Source organism: Triturus cristatus, chromosome 12 (genome assembly GCF_964204655.1).
Source record: "Triturus cristatus chromosome 12, aTriCri1.1, whole genome shotgun sequence".
In the NCBI taxonomy this organism is placed as follows: domain Eukaryota; kingdom Metazoa; phylum Chordata; class Amphibia; order Caudata; family Salamandridae; genus Triturus; species Triturus cristatus.
In genome coordinates, this window is record NC_140595.1 from 83,978,423 (window position 1) to 83,996,460 (window position 18,038).

Genomic DNA, 18,038 nt, shown 5'->3' on the forward strand with positions numbered 1-18,038 from the left:
TCTAGCTTTTTCTTCCTTGCCCTACGAGCAGCGAGCAAATCCTGAGGGTGTATGTGCCCTGTAGAAAAGTCACAAGTATATTTTAAAAAGTGACATATATCTGCTAGGATTGGGAAGAATGTCAATGTTAGAAATTTTGAATTTTATGAGATTTTTAACAGTTGTAAAATTGCAGAATTCAAGCATATGATCGCCTACAGTGCCATATTATGTGGAACTTGATTATTCTGTTTTGTGTAAGTGTTCTTTCTAGTAAAAACATCACATCTGGTAGTAAAGGCGGAATAATGAAGGACAACTGCAAGATGCTTACTGCGGTAACTGTGTGTGTTTGTGTGTCTCAGTGACCGGATATGAGTAGATCCTTTGATGCTGGATGTAGATTTGCATGGATTTCAGACATTTGTGAGATACTGGATTGCTCTTTGGGGGTTAGTGATTGCTGGCTCACAGGTCTGGGCTTGCAGTGTTGTACGGCTATGCACAAATGAATAACTCAGTGACGCTTAAGGCCTCCGTTAGGTATATGTTTTCATGTGTTCCAGAATGTTTATTCCACAGGTTGTGTTTTTATTTTCTTGTGGAATTCCGTATGCTAAGATGTGTTGTGAACCCTCCATAGACTGCAGAATGTGATGCTATGCACCACAGTTTGTAGGTACTTGTAGATTGCAGAATGTTGGAGGTGTTTGTACACTTTGCAGATTGTTTCTTCTGTTACACAAGTTGTTGCATGTCTTATTTGCCAGATATTGTGTATTGGTGTGTTAGTTTGGCGTGGTATTGTGAAATGGTATTTTATGAGGATTTGTATAGCGCGCTAATCACGGAAAGGGGATCTAGGCGCTAGAGCACATGTGTAGGACGAACACGGCTCCTAGTTGAACAACCAGGTCTTCAGCTTCTTGCAGAACTCGAGTAGAGATGGCAAAGTCCTGATGTGATGGGGAAGGTTGTTCCAGGTTTTGGTGGCGATGTAGGAAAAAGAGTGTCCTCCTGTTTTGCTTCTGCAGATGTATGGTATCTGTGCGAGGCAGAGTGTGACTGAGCGCAGTTGCCTAGTTGGATGGTGGAAGTTAAGGCGTGGTTGAAGTAGGCAGGTCTGGCATTGTGGAGGACTTTGTAGGCGTGGATGAGCAGTTTGAATTGGTAGCATGTTTTTGCAGACCATTTAGTTTTGTTTGTCCCAATATGAAAGATGGAAGGGGTGTTCTATATTGTGAGTGCGTATGTATGTGTCATGGTTTATGTAACATTTCATGTAATGTTATCTTCTTATAGCAGTGTGGAGTACTATTTCTAGTGCTGTGCTGTCTCTAACGTATCTATGTTTTATGTGTTAAGTATGAGTCTCTTGTAATGCCTATTCCGTGGCTGTGTATGTTCTAGTGTTTGCGGCTAGTCAGTGATGATGGCATGAATGAGACGTCCTTGTTCTTCCTAGTGTGACGTTTACCCTATGTGCTTTGCCCAATACTTGTAGCTTGAAACTTACTGGCAAAGAGGATTTATGAAGATGCTGACCATGCATGTACAATCAATTACACGTCTTCTCATCCTCAAGCACCCAGTCACTGTTGTGTATGGTTTGGTTAGTACCTCCCGTTTCAGATGGAGTCAAGAATTTGCCTCATACAGTGCAAAAGTGTTATCGTCAGCTCCTCCATATTACCATGTAGAAGCTAGTTGCATCTCCAACATCTGCCACGTAGCAGGCCCAGATCATGCCACAAGCAAAAGTGGACACATGTGTAACTTGTCTTGTAATCTGCCGTCAGAAAGGGTAGCTGGTGCTTGATTACAGTTGGCTGATAAATGCCGCCATTTTTCTCAGAAATTTGAACTGTGCTCAAATAGATAGTGGTGTACAAGGTCCTGGTGTTTGGTGAAAGGTGTCGCCGGGCAGAAACAGAAGTTCATTGGTTGCAAATTCAGTTTAGCCACTAAGCCTCCCATCCTCTTGGATCCTTGTCGCTCAACCTATGACTACCTTAAATGGGGTGCAAGTTAACTTCTTCGACTCTTCACCTGTCTTTCAACATAGTTAGTAGTTACTGTCTTCACCCCATTTCCCTCCTTTTTGAGTTACTTGATAGTCTCTTTAAGATGGATGGTTTCCCGGTGGAGCGTCTCAATGATTTCTTAATTTTCTATCCAGGGGTCTTTCTTTTGAGAGTTCTTCGGTTGGTATGGCATCTCAAGCCTCAATGTGTACCCCAGAACGCTCAGGAGCTATCAATGTGGTGAGTGATGCATATAAAAACATCTCTATCTTGCTTGTTTCTGTTGCACACCACAACTTGCATGAAACCTAACTGTATCACCCGAGTCACATTCCTAAACCTGCTTGCTATAACAAGGCCTCTTGACAGCACCTCCGTCTTCACTTACGTCTTTTGCTCTCAACTTCCACGGCACCTTTCTTTCACTTTTCAAATAGTAACCTGTCTACATTATCAGCATCACCCACTTGTCAAGGAATGGCCTTCCAGCATTACCACAATAGAGTGGTGCCGTTCCCTTGTGTGGGGGAGAGAGAGGAAAAAAGGGCCCAAGGATGGATCAAAGGAACTGATCAGAAGGACCCTGGGGGAATCCTAAGGTCAGATCTGAATGCCCTCACACACCCACGAGGGTGTCATATTTCATCATAGAGCCCTCCTCGTCTTTTGATCTAGCAGTATGGTGAATGCAAGTGAGAGGCTATTACTGTAGGGTGTTGTTTAAGTGATTTAAAAGAGTCTAAGGGAGACCAAAAAATGATTTAATGTGATGGCCCCTTGACATAATACAGTGGGGGTATACGTTGCAATAATGTACTGGGATAGCTCAAAAGGTCAACATGGTTAAAGCCTAGGTGCTAGGAGGGTCAGTGGCATTTCTTCAGAACCATGTAATTGTACCTACCCTGCTACAGATTGAAACCAAGAGATACTTGCAGGAATTTAATCCAGGGCACTTCACCTGCACCTGCTGCGGTGCAGTAAGGAGGGTCCAGCCCTTCAGTAGAGATAGTTACCCCTCAGGGAAGGCAGAGGTCCGCGCTGTGTTGCGGGAAACCAAATGAGCCATGCGGTGTGCTCACCGTGACCTACCTTCCTCTGCCAACCAGTAGGTATAGGTAGGTAGGGTGCGATCTTTCAGCCCTCTTTTCCTTTCTCCTCCACCCAGCGAAACTGCACCTCTCTTTTGTGTTAAATTGCCTCTAGGAGCGCAGGTGCTGTACCTTTCAATCAGCTCATTGTCCCTCCCTTGTTTACTACTTCCCACATTACCTACATTTCTTATCAGTATCTAGATTGCACCTTCATTAAGAACTGAACTTCTTACTAGCTCATGTCATCATTCCCTATCTCTGTCCTATACAAGTCTGCAATCCCAGTGGCGTAACCATATAGCTTCTATTTCCGGAGGCCTGGATCACTCATGCCCATTACCTGTATCTACAACATGCCTAGATGGTCACTTGTGACTTTATGAATTCTGTCTACTTCACCTGTATCTAATTTCTGTCTGTCTGCAAACACTGCCTGCATGACCTGGTCCTCTTTGTAATCTTCCAGCAAAACGTATTATTCCTACTTGTGCCAGCCTGCAATAACTGTGTGTCTCAATTGCCTCCCGACAAGGCCTCCTTCCTAACTAATACGTGCCTGCATCATCTACAATTTTAACTTGTGCCTGCCTGAACTGCATCTACAATAGAAACTGTCTGCCTACCTAGTAAGAGGCCCTACTTCGCTTATCTTTGTGTTTAGTATTTGCCTGCAACACCCCAACATCACACCTGGCCCAAACCATAACCTGCTCTGCAGTACCTGCACCTCTATTCTGTCTGCATGTCCTGGTGCACTACACGGGCCTCTTACTTTTGCGTGCCTGTGCTTTCCTACTTACATGTACCTCTTTCCTGTATTTTCCTTCACTTGCTTAAAACTCTCCCTACAGTACCTTTCCTCTCATGCTACCTGCCTGAAGATTACTTCATAGTATGTACCTCTTAGCAGCGCCTTTCCACCCTCCCGTGATAACTACACTTGTCAGTTGTGCGCCTTCTTGTCTAGTGCACCAAAATCACCCAGTTTGTGTTTTTGATACCTCAGTGCCACATCTGTAGGGCTCTTGTCAATATCTCACCTTTGCCCTCTAATATCCACCTGAGAAATTTGCATCCATAATTTGCATTTAACAGCCTATTTGCAATACCTCTGTGCATGATCTGTACATTTGTGGCTGTCTATTTCTGTCTTGAATTGCCTTCATCTGTCTATTGTATGGTCTCTTTTCCGCTTGACTTACTATACTAGTTTCTTTCTTTTCTGCCCAGTGCATACCTCTCTCCTTAATTTTTTCCTCTGACAAAGAAAGCCTAGAGATGACAGTGTCTCACAAAAATATCAACTTCTGTCTTTGGTGCCTGTCCAATCCACCCTTCTGCCCAACGTGTGTGCTTCCCCCGCTTGTCTCCAGTGTCTGTTCTACCTGTAATACATGCCTCTTTCCCTGTATACTTTTAACATTTGTGAAATCAGCTCCTTTGGCCTTTTTCATTTATGGTTGATCTTGTCTCATTAAGAAACCCACCTTCTGGTCCCTGCAACAAATTAGGGCCGTCTCACCGTTTTCACAAATACTGTGAAATCAGCTTATACTGTCACACTAATAACCTTCTGGTGAACTCGTCACACTCCCCATCTCCTTATTTCTTGCTCGCAGTTACTCTCCTGTCATAGTTTACTGTTTTAGATACCTGCTGCTCTACATTTTGTTCATAACCCCTGCTGCTTTCTCATGTGGCTATAGTAACTTCCACTTGTCTCCTCTCCCCGTTATGCTTTTAGTATCTGCACCCTTCTGCCATTTCCTCTTTTCTGTTTTTGACATCTCCCTTCCGCAGTGCATATTCCACCTGCAACATCTGCCCCTCACTCCATTGTCTGTTTTTAAACTGACTATGATACTGGTCCCTCTTTCATGTGTATGCCACACCCCCCTGCAGTAGATGTTCCCCTGGTAGCCTGAGCAGCTCTAATGACTGTAAGCTTCTTTCCTACACAGGATCATTCGGTGAGCATCCTCAGTGTCGCCTCCACCATGGCCCATGAGCTGGGACACAACCTGGGCATTAGTCATGATACTGACAACAGGAAGTGTGTTTGTCCCAGGTCACCGTTAGTGCGGAGCTGCATCATGGAGTCAGCCTCAGGGTTCGTGGAAAAGTGATACATGTTTGGCTTGTCAAAGTGAATAGAGGGTGCTTTGGGGTGGGGAGGACTATACCTCTGGCTAAAACCATCTCCCATTGCAGATTCCTGCCTGGTCTGGCCTTCAGCAGCTGCAGTAAGATGGACCTTGAGCTCAGCCTGAGCCAAGGCGTCGGGATGTGTCTCTTCAATATCCCAGAACCCAAGAACCTCAAGCGCCAAAGCTGTGGTAACCTATTTGTGGAGGTGGGAGAAGAGTGTGACTGCGGCTTGACCGAGGTACCCTGCACGACGGTCCTGCTGAGCATTTCTTGAGTGGAGTTGGTACCCTCTCGTTAAGCTTCACTGTATTTTTCCCCCTAAACAGGAATGCAAGGACCCCTGCTGTAATGCCACCACATGCAAGTTAGTTCCTGGGGCAGAGTGTTCCTCTGATGGGGTTTGCTGTGAGGACTGCAAGGTATGCTTGTGTGTCGTTGTTGATACCTGGAGAAAACATTTAAGTTAGAGCATAGTTATGGTTATTTACAAGGTTTCCAATGTTTTCAACCTCTGCATATAGATTCCTTTAAGATACCAAGGTAGGGTTTTTAAGAACACTAAGCTTATTCTTAGAGCTCTTAGTCAAATGTGTGAAATTGTAAGGAAAGCCTTCCAAGACTGAGCTCTTCAAACAGCAACAATTTATAGGATGCAAAATTAGGTGCTTGGTTGCTTTCAAGGGAAATAATGTATATTTTCTTCCATTGTATATTTCATTTTTCGCATGTTTGAATCTCTCCCATCATCGGTGAAGGACAACAACAAAACCATTACATAACTGTATTTACTTCGCTTTAAGAATGTGGTTAGGTCTGTCAAAGCAGTAATGTACTTCTCTGAAAGTTAGGAGTCTGGTCTTGCAAGACTAATACTATTGATTCTCCAAGTGTTAAGCGTGGCAATGTAAAAGCAAGTAAGTGGCATCTCCAAGGCTTTGAACAGTGACAAAGGCTCTCTGAGGGAAATATCCACAAATAGTATTCCAATTGCGGAGAGTCCGTCTTGTAGGTGGAATTACATGGACCTCTAAGAACTAAAAGAGTTCATAGAAAGGAAGTATACTAGATCCTGAAATATCACAAATATAGACCTCACAAAAGCATTTTTCCAATGAGGCTTCCGAAATATAGCAAAGTATGCTTTCCAGGAGCAAAACAGGTCAGTTCTGGAGGAGAAGCAAGGTAGTGGTATGTGAAGATGCATGAAGAGAGCTGCTGCTGTTTATGCTGCCAATGGCTGCTTCATGTGTCCCTCTTTTTCTTCTTGACTATGCAACCTTCCTTTCTTCTTACTAGAGGTCTGCCTGTGTGCCAACATTTCTTTGTTGACCTTTCTTCAGTTTTAGGAGCCAGCCCTTCAATGGTATTTTTCTCTCGCATAAGTGGATCTAATTCTTTCTTTTGTGTCATATGCCCACACAAAATACCAGTTTCTGGCTTCTGAATATTTGAACTGATATGTCAATTATGGTTTGACGAAAAGTTACTAGTCTGGCACCAACGTGGCTCAACCTAGCACCTGTGTGTGCATTAATCTGCTACTACAGCATCTCTCGTCTGCATATTCCACAAAGAATCATTTCAAGTTTAAAATAAGCTAGTGGACACCTGCATTAATACACCACATGTACATACATTTGTCTGTGACATGCTCCCTTTCCCCTTCATTTTGTAGCTGAAGATCTCTGGTTCTGTGTGCCGCGAACCTCTGGGAGAGTGTGACCTGCCAGAGTACTGCAACGGGCAGTCTCCATACTGCCCTCCCAATGTCTTCCTCCAGAATGGACAGCCTTGCAGGAGTGGTCATGCCTACTGCTACAGCGGAGACTGCCGGAGCTATGATACTCAGTGCAAGGCTCTCTGGGGATCAGGTAAAGGCTTACCGAAATGGTTCTTTTTGCATAAGTGGATGATTTGATCAGTGCTATATGTGGCATTTTAAATGCTTGGCTGCCAGCCAGAGAGTCTACTTTCCAATCTTCAGCTGATTGGCTAAGCTACCTGCCTACTTACCTAGTGGTTATTCTCATCATGTGTCCAAAGTAGAGCAATCGGAGAGCTCCAGTGTGCATGGTGGTCCATGACATTGACAAAGGAGGCAAAGACTGTGATTTGAATGCCTCATTTGCCCAATTATGGACACTTACCGAATGTTAAACACTTTAAATAATTAATCTCATTTAGAGACAGCCTTCGTAGGAATCTCGAGCAGTGGGCGGCAAAGGAAGAGAAATCAGGGTCAAGTGAGAGGAATCAGACCATGAGAGTGGGATAAAAATCAAAGGATGACAGTGAGGGGATTCTGGTTATGATGAAGAGAGTTCTAGATAATGAATCTTTGTTTCTCCATGTAAAGTCTGCATAGGATATCCTGAGTTGCCCCCTCTTTTCCTTTTCTGGACTGAATAGAAGGCTGGAGGTGGGCAATCCTTAGGGCCATGTAAGCCTTCCAGCAATGCACACCACTATGAAAGGTACAGAGGCCACTGAAAGCAGTGATCCATTTAGCCAAGACCGACCAGAAGTGAGCATGTCATGGTAGTTGGGATTAGTGTTGGTTACTTTGTGGTTTCAATAAAAGAATCCCCTAGAAAAGCGCCTAGGGTCAGGAAGAATGGCAGGCATTGAGTGCCTGAGGACAAGGTAGAGTGACCAATATTGAAATCATTCTGCCTTTCTTTCAAAGGTAAACCAGAGGTTTGGAAACATTTCTTGTTCAAAATAATATTGATACTGTACAGCCTTCTATACTGCTTATGCCTCAGGGCGAGAAACCAAAACAGTACCAATAGTTTCATTTTAGATGTAGGCCTTGGTCAGCTCTTGTGTGTAGCATCTTAACCTACTCCGTAGAGTTAATGTACTTGTATCTCATATCCAGCCAGTTTGTGTAACACAGTCAATAGGGTGTACTTCATTTCTTCTGGTGCCTTGATTGCACAAAAATTAAAAACTTTAGCAATTTGTGAAACTGGAATGTTTTCTGATTTTGCACAACATTGGAAGTGGGTAAATATACTGCAAAAAAAGCTGCAACTGAGAATTATCTAGGTAAGACTTTTTTTTTATTTTGAACAAGAGGACTCTTTTGGTGATTTTTGATTTTGTGCATTTTAGTTCTCGCAGCAAGCCACTTTGAAGTTTTTTATACATGCATAATTTAGGAAACCCATTACCACTACTTTTAGGAAGAAAGGAGGGGAAATGATTTAATATTCCAGCGGGATTATGAAAAAAAAGATTTTGGGTCCCCATAACAACTACTAATATAATTAAGCTCTATCTTTCTTTTGTAACAACAACACAGAAGAGATTCCTGTTATCAAGCTTCAGTTTAGGCACTGTCCCTGTTCTTGTTAGTGAGGTGGATCACCTCCTTCCTTGGCCAGCTGATCAAATGTCATCTCATTCCACTCTGCACTTTATATTGCTTTGTAAGTATCTGAGGGATTCGGAAGTTTGCACTCTGCCTTGCCCTTCCCTCTTGAGCTGGCTTCTTTGTTTATTTAAGAGTGAATTGTACTTAAACTTAACTTAATGTAGTCTCCAACCGGCTGTGAGATTTCGCCTCCTCTAGATGTCATAGAATATCTCGGTGCTCCCTTGCTGGGTCCCTGGAATCCTAACTGAATTAAAAGAGAGTATCAGTGCTCAATTTGTAAAAGTATAAGTGCCCGGATTCCAAAGTTTGTTCAGGAGGTGCTGAATGTTGAGGGTGCTGAATGCAATGCTATCCAGCCTTGACCGAATGCCTATTTAATTTACTACCAAAAACTCCCTGCCCTTTCACCTCACTCTTGCTGGTTCTTTTTCTTACTTGCGTTCCCCCTTTGTCATTGTTTTATTTCTCTTTTTTTCCTCCTCCTTTTTAGTTTTTCTCTCTCTTGCATGAACATCCGATGAGGAAAAATAAATGAAAGTCCTCAAAACTGAATGCCTCTGTCTCCACCTGCAAGTACCAGCTCAAATTAAGCACTTGAGAGCATCAACTACAGTGTTATAGCAGTCTCCTTTAAATTTAGAAAAAGAAAAATTCCTAAACAGTGGAAATATGAAAAAAATAAAAGTATTAGATTTCATTTCCTGTGACTCCTCACTTCCTTGAACTACTGGCAATCTCAAAACCTCTCTGGTTGGGATTTGTTATTGTGCAATTGTTTTGGTAAATTCACTGCTGTGTTAAGTTAACTTCTTGATTTTCAAATCTTTACTGGTGTTCCCTTGCTGTGGTGGGGGTTTGCAGGTTCCAGCCAAGCCCCAGACGCGTGCTTCAGTGCAGTCAATAGCAAAGGAGACAAGTATGGGAACTGTGGACAAGGCCCTAATGGCTCTTTCCTGCCCTGCGAGAAGCGGTAAGATTTGCCTTGTGTTGAGCAGGAGAGGGTATATTTGGAATTTGAAAAAATCGTGTGGTCTTGGATTAAGCAATATACCTTATTTCTCAAATTAAGATGTATTTTGGAGCAGAGAGATAGAGATTTGGCACTTAGCAAAGATATGACATTCTAAGGCTCCCATTCTGCGCTGTTATCTGAGACCCAGTGTTACTTCACCTGGATTGTATTGGTGTGGGAACACCAGAATGGATTTTACTGGCCAGAAACTGCATCTGCTAAAATCACTGTGTTGCATCCTGGACCCGTTTGCTGCCCTGACCCGATCCTCAGCCAAGACAAGGGGATTAGGTAATGGTTACATGCAAGGTGACATTCTCCTCTTCCCACCCCGCTCTCCTCGCCTCCTTAATTCCCGCCGCTGTGAGGTCTCGCATTTACCACCTGCTCAGAGGAGGTGTTGAATGTCTGCGATAAACCTATGAGAATCAGGAAAACCGTGGGGAATTTCATCCGGTATTTCACGGTCCTCACAGGTATTCCGAATGGTCTAACTTGTAAATGAATGATTCCTATTTAAAAATTCTGTTGGTATTCGAAATTCAGGCTACCTGGAATCTTTGCACAGAATTCCTCCAAACTCGTAATCGGGTCCTTAAAAAGAGACTTTCTGACCTACAGCACCATCTCCTATTGCAGAATTGGGGCCTACACACAGACATGGCGGTGCATCAGTCCTGACCTATCGCAGCACTAGACTCCTTCCACACACAGAGTTCCGTTGACGCTCCCTACTTCTGACCAGTGGTATCCCTTCTATTAAACTGCTAAAGAAATATTACAGTACACTATGCCATACATATCTTGTTTGGGGTCAGGGACAACAAATTATCTTGTTTATTTTGTCCTTTGAACAAGTACCCCTCCAGCACAGACACTTTAGCAAAGGTCACAGTGCCACATTATGGATCTATGAAAGGGCTTTGTCTGCAGTTGAGGTAAGATTTGTATCCATATGTTCATGCTGTTCATTGTATTTATGGTTCATTAATTCAAAGTATTTAATAATAGGATGACCGCATTAAGGATATGCTGTGAGCTCAGCTTGCATTACTGACAGTGGTTCCAGTATATAAATGTGTATACACGTTTGCAAGGTTTAACAATTTGAGGTTGTAATGCTCCCCGAATGCTGTCTGATCGGATGCAAATACTTGCAGAAGCTTGAAAGCAGGATGTATAATTGTTCACAAAAAATAACAACTAGAAGAAAAACGTTTGCTAAATGTGCAATTTTAGGTACCATTTCGTTGAGGCATCCTTTTAGTAAAATCTCTTTGATACATGCTAGTAGTTTCAATAATATTATTAATGGAAAATTAGTGTAAACCAGTTTCGCCAAGATTATGAGGAACATGAAATGAAAAAAGCATTGGATTTGACTGTAAGTCCGGCGGTAGTTGTAACCCTTTTGGTTTTGTCAATGAATGTTTTGTTTTGGCATGGTTTTGTAAAACTTTATTCTCTGTGAGAGCTGCCGGGTCCTTCCCAATGTAACAATACTTTGCTTAAAGCAAAAATGTTTTATTTGGTCTCAAAAAGCACCCATTGCATCAGGCTTTATGCCACACAGGGCTACTCGACATAATATCAGACGGGTACACAATGCCATGGCGGCAGCCCCGACTTTGCTTCTCGCCGACATAGATAAGGCGTTTGACTCCCTGAGTTGGAACTCGGGCCCTCGTATACTTGAAATCCTTAGGGTTTTTGGAGGTACTTCGGGCATCCATGCCAACCCGGCCAAATCTATTTTATTTCCTGTGTGCGGACATCAAGGACGCGACACCTGGGCATCGCAGCTTTCCCGGGCGATGCAGGGCTTCAAGTATCTTGGCATATATATTTCCCCTTGTCCGAAAGTCTACTGGGCTCACAATATCTCCCCTTTGATGGCTAGTCTTCATAACGAAACCTCTGTGTGGTCCTCTCTCCCTCTTTCTCTGTACGGGCGCTCAGCCATTTTTAAAATGGTATCACTGCCCCGTATTTTATATCGTCTCCAGAATTAAACCTACCCCATTCCGCGTACATGGTTCGCACAAGTAGCAGCCATACAAAATAAAATCATGTGGAACGGCGGGGCGGTCAGAGTAGCGCTCCGCACATGTACACAATCCACATATTGGGGCGGGATCGCCGCAGCGGATGTTTATGCCTATTATGTAGCATCCCATGTGATGGTAATAAACGAATGGTGGTACTGCTCCCCCACAGATCCCGCATATTCGGCAGAACATGCTGCTATGGATCAGGTCCCGCTCCTTCATTTATTATACAGCACAGTTCGCCTCGATCACTTCCCACCGGCCGGCAGAGTGGTGATACAGGTCTGGCGCGCCAAGACCCGACAGATGGGATGGAAGGGGGCGCTTACTCAAATGACCCCCTTATGGCAGGGCACATATCTCCGCTCCGTAGCAGCATTAACGGGGTTCAAAGGGTGGGACCGTGTGGGGATTTCGACTCTTGGTGATGTAATACGCGGCACCACCATGAAATCCTTTCAGCAATTACAGACCGATTTTGATTTACATAAAACACAATTCTATCATTTCCTTCAGCTCCGACACGCACTTCGTCCTCGTCCCCAGATCCACATATTAGAATCCCTCCCTGAGTTTCAACCATTGGAGGGGCGACTGCTTACAGGGGATCTAGGACCTCACAAGATCAAATAGGTCTATCAGACACTGACAACCCATTCACCCACCACACTGGACAAGACCCGGCTTGCTTGGCAAGCAGTCATACCTGACCTCACTGACGATGATTGGGCTGAAGCCATTGCCAGCCCTAGGGGTGCAGCAGTGTCCATGCGCTTTCGGCTTATCCAATTTAAATATCTACACTGCGCATATTACACTAGAGTACGTCTGTGGCGGATGGGGGTTATTCAGTCCCCTGTATGCCTGAGGTGTGGTGGGAGGAGGGGACCTTCCTACACACGGTTTGGAGCTGCTCTGCGTTACAGCCATTTTGGCCCAGAATTCGCTCGTGTCTCCATGAGGTGCTGTCTTGGGATCCCCCGCTTGACCCCCGCCTTTTCTTGTTACATTCCACGGATGATATAGGGGGGAATAGGTATAAACAACACCTCCTTGTTTTTAGCTCTCGCAGTGGCCAAAAGAGATATAGCCTGTGGAAGGCGACATCACCCCGACCCTGGGTAAATGGAAAACTGAACTGGACAACTGTATGGGGGCTGAGATTGCTGTTTTCGAGGCCCGTGGATGCCCCGCTAAACACCGCAAAATATGGACCAGATGGGCGGATTGTGTTGTTTTGTATCGGTATATCCCCAATGAGTGTTTTTTTTTCTTTTTAAAATATGTGTAAGTAGTATATTAATGTGGCACACTATGATGATTGCACCGCTTGTACAAATTTGGAGACCGGAACCTGTCTGTAAGTTTATCGTTTGGTAGGTGTTATTTGTTAGAAAAATGGTTATTGATACAAATTAAACCTACATCGCTGTGGCCAAGGTGGGGCTGCGACCCCTATATATTGCGAGATAACCTAATAAGATGTGTTCTTAAAAAAAAAAAAAGCACCCATTGCCATAGTAGTCCCTGGCAGTGGAGGAATCAAAACGTATGTGCCAGCGTGCTCCTTGTAAAACAATTTTTTTTGTTTTTTCTTTCCTTCCTGTTTCATCATCTCCCCTAACCAATCTTTTCTATCATTTTAATCTTAAATGTTCTAGCAATTTTCTTTCCCTTTCCCACTTTTCTTGTCTTTCTCTCCTTTTACCAATAGAATGTATCTTTTTATTTGCCTCTTTCCCTTTACTCTCTTCATTTTCCTATACTTTTCACTATGTATGTTATTTTCACTATGGATACAGCTTTACCTTAAGGTGCAATTTTCTGAATTTCTGTCCTCCTTCTCCCTACTATTTCCATCTTGGTCTTGTTTGTTTCTCCTAATGCTAGCTTTCCTAATTCTTTGATCTCCTATTTTCAATGTTCACTTCCTCAGGGATACCAAATGTGGCAAGATTCAATGTCAAGGTGGCCATGACCGTCCCATTCTGGGTTCTAATGCAGAGATCATTGTTACAACAGTCACTGTGAATAAGACTGCGCTTCTCTGTCGTGGGACGTACTTCAACCTGGGTGATGACGTTACAGATCCAGACATGGTGATGACTGGTACAGCCTGTGGCGAGGGGGAGGTAGGTCACTTTTCATTGTTTTGGCTTTTCTAAGAGGTTCTATGCACGGGGCATATTTCTTCAAAATACTTTCAATCTGAATGAAAGCATTCAATGCCACATAGAATAACCTAATGCATGGCTCCATCTTCATCCAGTACAAGGTTATCCTGCAAGTGCCAGGGTTCTACCTTCATAGTGCTGCAGATGTCAAAAGCCTGTAGAGCATACATTTGTCAGCGGCTTCTTTTACTTCCACCAAGTTAAGAGGAGAGTGGTCCTTGTTGATTCTGCTCACCTATTAGTGTATGCATCAGCCTATTTTTTCTTTTTTTTACCAAGGTTGGCTGCTCCCACCACCCTTGAAGCAGCCATTCATTTGTATGCTGTGTTTTCTTCCTTTATCTACTTATTGGGTCTCTGCGAGTGACCTTTTCAAATAAGTGGGTGCTCTTTGTCTGCTAGATAGGAAGACCTGAACTCATCAGTTATTTCATTTGATGTTTTTGTGCGGAGCCCCCTCAATATTATTCTTACTTTACATTGAGAGGCTAACTCTCTCATGTAGTTTTTCCCCACTGAATCTTCTTTGGGACAGTCCTTTGAGTTCCTACCACTTTATGGTAATATTTACTAACCATCCCATACATTTTACCCTTCCTCCATCTAGTTCTGTCTCTGAACCAGCCCAGTGACGTATTCATTTGTTGAGTCTTGTAAATGCCAGCCTTTCCCTGTGACCCAGCTCCCCAAAATTATGGACTATGACTGTGATTACAAGCTGGCCGATACTGGAGAAATTGTAAATTTGCATGCAAATTTATCCTTACCGTTTTGTTAATTCACTCATACAATTATGAGTTAAACCCCATAGAATAAGGAATTACCATATGGGACCATTTTTAATTGTAAAACCACAATGAATTTCCAGTTCCATGGGATTTAACGCGTACATTTACCACCTGCTCTGAACCGGTATGTAAATGTATGTGGGTCCTCTGGATGGGTTGTGGGGAGGAGCGAGGGAAGGTGAAGGTAATTTCTACCACTGGGAGCACTGTATGATCCCTCCTGTCAAAGGGAAAAAATAGGGATTGAGGCTTGACTGCTGTAACCTACAACTCATGCAATATTTCCATCTGTGATGAAGGAGACTGATCTGGCTGGCACGCCACATAAACTGAATCGCATCTAAAATGTGGTCAATACTTCTGTTTGGCATCTTTTGGCAAAGGACATCCCCATATGATCTTTTCAAGGTGCGCGCAGATGTAAATAATCATGTACTCTGCCATCCCTCTGCAAAGTCTCCTTCCTGTGATTAATGCACGGAGCGCCCAGATGTGATAACTACTGCTTACTGCATGCAGGGTGACCGTTTTCCCTCATTGGGGACCGTGCCACCTATTGCACTGACAAATCATTTTGCCTTCTATTTAGACACAAGGGTTAATAGATCGTCTGTGTCAGCCGTGCCGACGAGAAATTGCGCGTAGTCCCTTGCTACTTTAATGCAGGTCGCTGAGGTTTTCCCATGAAATTGTTTTAAGTAATTGTGTCAAGGGGTCGAAAATGCAATTGATCCATCTACTGTTGAAGACCTCTTTGCCCCAATCCTATGGTGTCTCCTGTTATTTTGTTCTGATGATGACCCTGTCCTAAGTTATTGTGCCAAGGGGTCGAAACGTCGACATTAACGTATGTGGACTAATTTTAATACTTGATTGTGGTCTTCGACGCTCAGATCATGAGTGCCTTGCATAACAACATATTGTCCCAATCAGTCACATGTATGTATTTTGTATATAGCACAAGCTTACTGTTTTCACTCTATTCACTCTCACAGCGCTGTTACTTGTTAGGAGCACCCTGTCTTTTGAGAAATGTAAATTATGTCCTATTAGTATGATCCGTTTTTGCATTACATGAATGCAATTGGCAACATAAATACACTTATTGCATAACCATATAACTTGTAAAGGAGTTTCTTTATGACACTATTGCTGTGGAAGTCCAAGGCCACGCTTCCCTCATAGGGACCACCTTTTTAAATAATAATTGTCAGGCCTAGGTCCATGGGTTACCGCGTTGCCCCCTTTTTTCTAATATTACACAATATTCCCAGCTGGAATTACCCACCTGAAAAATCAAGTCTGGTTTTCCATCAATGGAAGAACTGGGTTTGGAAAAAACTGCCAACTCCGAATTAGGAGCGGCAAAATTCTTAGTGGTAATTTCGCACAACCTGACTCCGAAATAGGGCCTGTCTTTGAACCAGCCATTTTATTTCATTCTTCCTCTGTACCGATATTATTATAAACCAACCCTTACATTTTACCATCCTACAGAGTCCTTCCCGTGAGCCAGCACCTCTTATGGGCATTGTTTATGTGATTATTATATAAAGAACAAAAGAGAGCAATAGAAAACAAAAAAAACGAAGAAAAGGGAAATCACTCCGAGTTGTTAAAAGAACCCTCACTCCCCAATCTAGTTGGTGACATGCTTCATCATTGGGTTCCCACCAGAGAGGTCGAATGCCTCCCTGGTGTGCTACTGCGCCTGTTTACAGTGGAGCTGGTTTTTGGTGACGTGTATGTGCAAAAAGTGTGTGCAAAGAGGTGATTTAAAAAATGCCACGGTTTTATCCAAAGAACTTTATTGGTGGAAAACCTGGCATTAATAAAAACAATTGTGAAGGATAATTAGCTGGCTCGTTCTACCAGATGTATCCTAAAGTGAACAAAAAGGTGAGAAGTAAAAAGGATCAACATGTTTCTGTCTCTGTATGCTTCTAGCAGGGCATTAGTCAGGATCAGAACCTCCACGGCGGTATGCGCACCCTAAGGCGCACCCTAACCTAACATTGTTTATGTGAGCCACCGCTGGGTGTCCCGAACGTTGTTCTGCCTGCCTGCATTAAAGTTGCATTCTATTCCAGAATCACTTAAGGTGTTCGCTCAGGTCTGCTCTGTGTTTGTTCTGCAGGTGTGTCTCAACCAAAAGTGCCAGGATGTTTCTGCCCTGCGTTTCCAGGATTGTAATCACAAGTGCAACGGTCACGGGGTAGGTGCAGGCAGAGAAAAGCCTGTTTCATTGTCATCCACTTCGTTATTTGTTTACTTTGCTTTTATTGTTTTATCCTACTTTATTGTTTTCTTCTACTTTCTTCTTTCTCTCCTCCTCTTTTCTTCCTTTCCATTCTCCCCTTCCTATTCTCTTCTTTTCTCCTTAACATTCTCCCTTCCATGTTTTCTTCCTTTTCTATTCAATTCTTTTCGTTGGTTCCATCTCTTTACTGTACATTTCATGGCTTGTCAGCATATAAACCTTTTCTCTCCATTTCTTTCATTTGAATTCCTTTTGTTACATTCTTCTGTCACTCGCTCCAGTTAGCAAGTTGCAGTGCTCCCTTCTCACGTCCTATTTAATCATTTCTTTAGGTTTTCCCTATTTGTATTCATTTAGATCCCTAAGACAAAACCCCTGTCACCAGAAAGCTTCTTGGCAAGGGCAAGACGCACCATACTCCATTTTGTCATCATGGTCCTATTGGTCTTAAGTAAGATTTGAAAGGCTTCCTCTTAATCCCTTTTGGAACCAGAGCTGCTCCCCTGAACCCCTGCAATGAAGCTTCTACTAATGATTTTATTGGTAAATGCTGAACTTCACAGAAATCTAGCCATTGCTTCTTTCCAGTTCCAGTGTAACACCTCCTGAAAATCATGTGAGCCCGCTTCCAGCTGTGGCTGCGCATCATACAACGTCAAAAATAGACATACCTTTCCTCTTCATATGTTATTTCTATTTTCTTCCTTTTCCTTTCTCCCTTTCTACCAAGTGTGTATCCCAGTGTCTCCCATTCTAATTCTAAATCCATGGAGGGCTAGTTTCATCAAGCACCCTTAAGGTAGTATGACATACTCACAGCATAGATAATACTTGGAATGACTCAACGTCTTGGAGGGTGAACTTCAGTTGGCAGGAAGTGAGCAGACTTCTTCCTCCTATGGCTGCAGTAACCAGAAGCCCTCAGCAGTGCAATGCTTGCACTTTGCCAGTGTTTGGATCTACAAGGTGCACAGTAAATGCTATTTGTGTGTCTCCATACATCAAGGTGCATGAGTCATATAAGGCAGCGTTGACATCCCAAGTGCTGGTCTGTTTTAAGCGAATAATAAAAAGAGTGCACTCTTTGCAGTCCATGCTTGCTTGTGTGCACTCAGTACAGACTAGAAGT

The 18,038-nt window shown here is 43.3% G+C and overlaps 1 protein-coding gene across 9 annotated transcripts in view; it reads left to right on the top strand.

Moving 5' to 3' along the window:
• The window catches only part of ADAM15 (ADAM metallopeptidase domain 15), a 192,829-nt gene that overhangs the window by 93,191 nt on the left and 81,600 nt on the right, over nucleotides 1-18,038 (top strand). For all 9 annotated transcript variants that reach the window (XM_085638489.1, XM_085638483.1, XM_085638486.1 and 6 more), the window contains 8 exons: nucleotides 2,159-2,243; nucleotides 5,059-5,207; nucleotides 5,309-5,483; nucleotides 5,572-5,664; nucleotides 6,921-7,116; nucleotides 9,489-9,597; nucleotides 13,624-13,819; nucleotides 16,787-16,864. In XM_085638489.1, coding sequence (XP_085494615.1) covers nucleotides 2,159-2,243; nucleotides 5,059-5,207; nucleotides 5,309-5,483; nucleotides 5,572-5,664; nucleotides 6,921-7,116; nucleotides 9,489-9,597; nucleotides 13,624-13,819; nucleotides 16,787-16,864 — 1,081 coding nt within the window. The remainder of the gene's footprint in view (nucleotides 1-2,158; nucleotides 2,244-5,058; nucleotides 5,208-5,308; nucleotides 5,484-5,571; nucleotides 5,665-6,920; nucleotides 7,117-9,488; nucleotides 9,598-13,623; nucleotides 13,820-16,786; nucleotides 16,865-18,038) is intronic.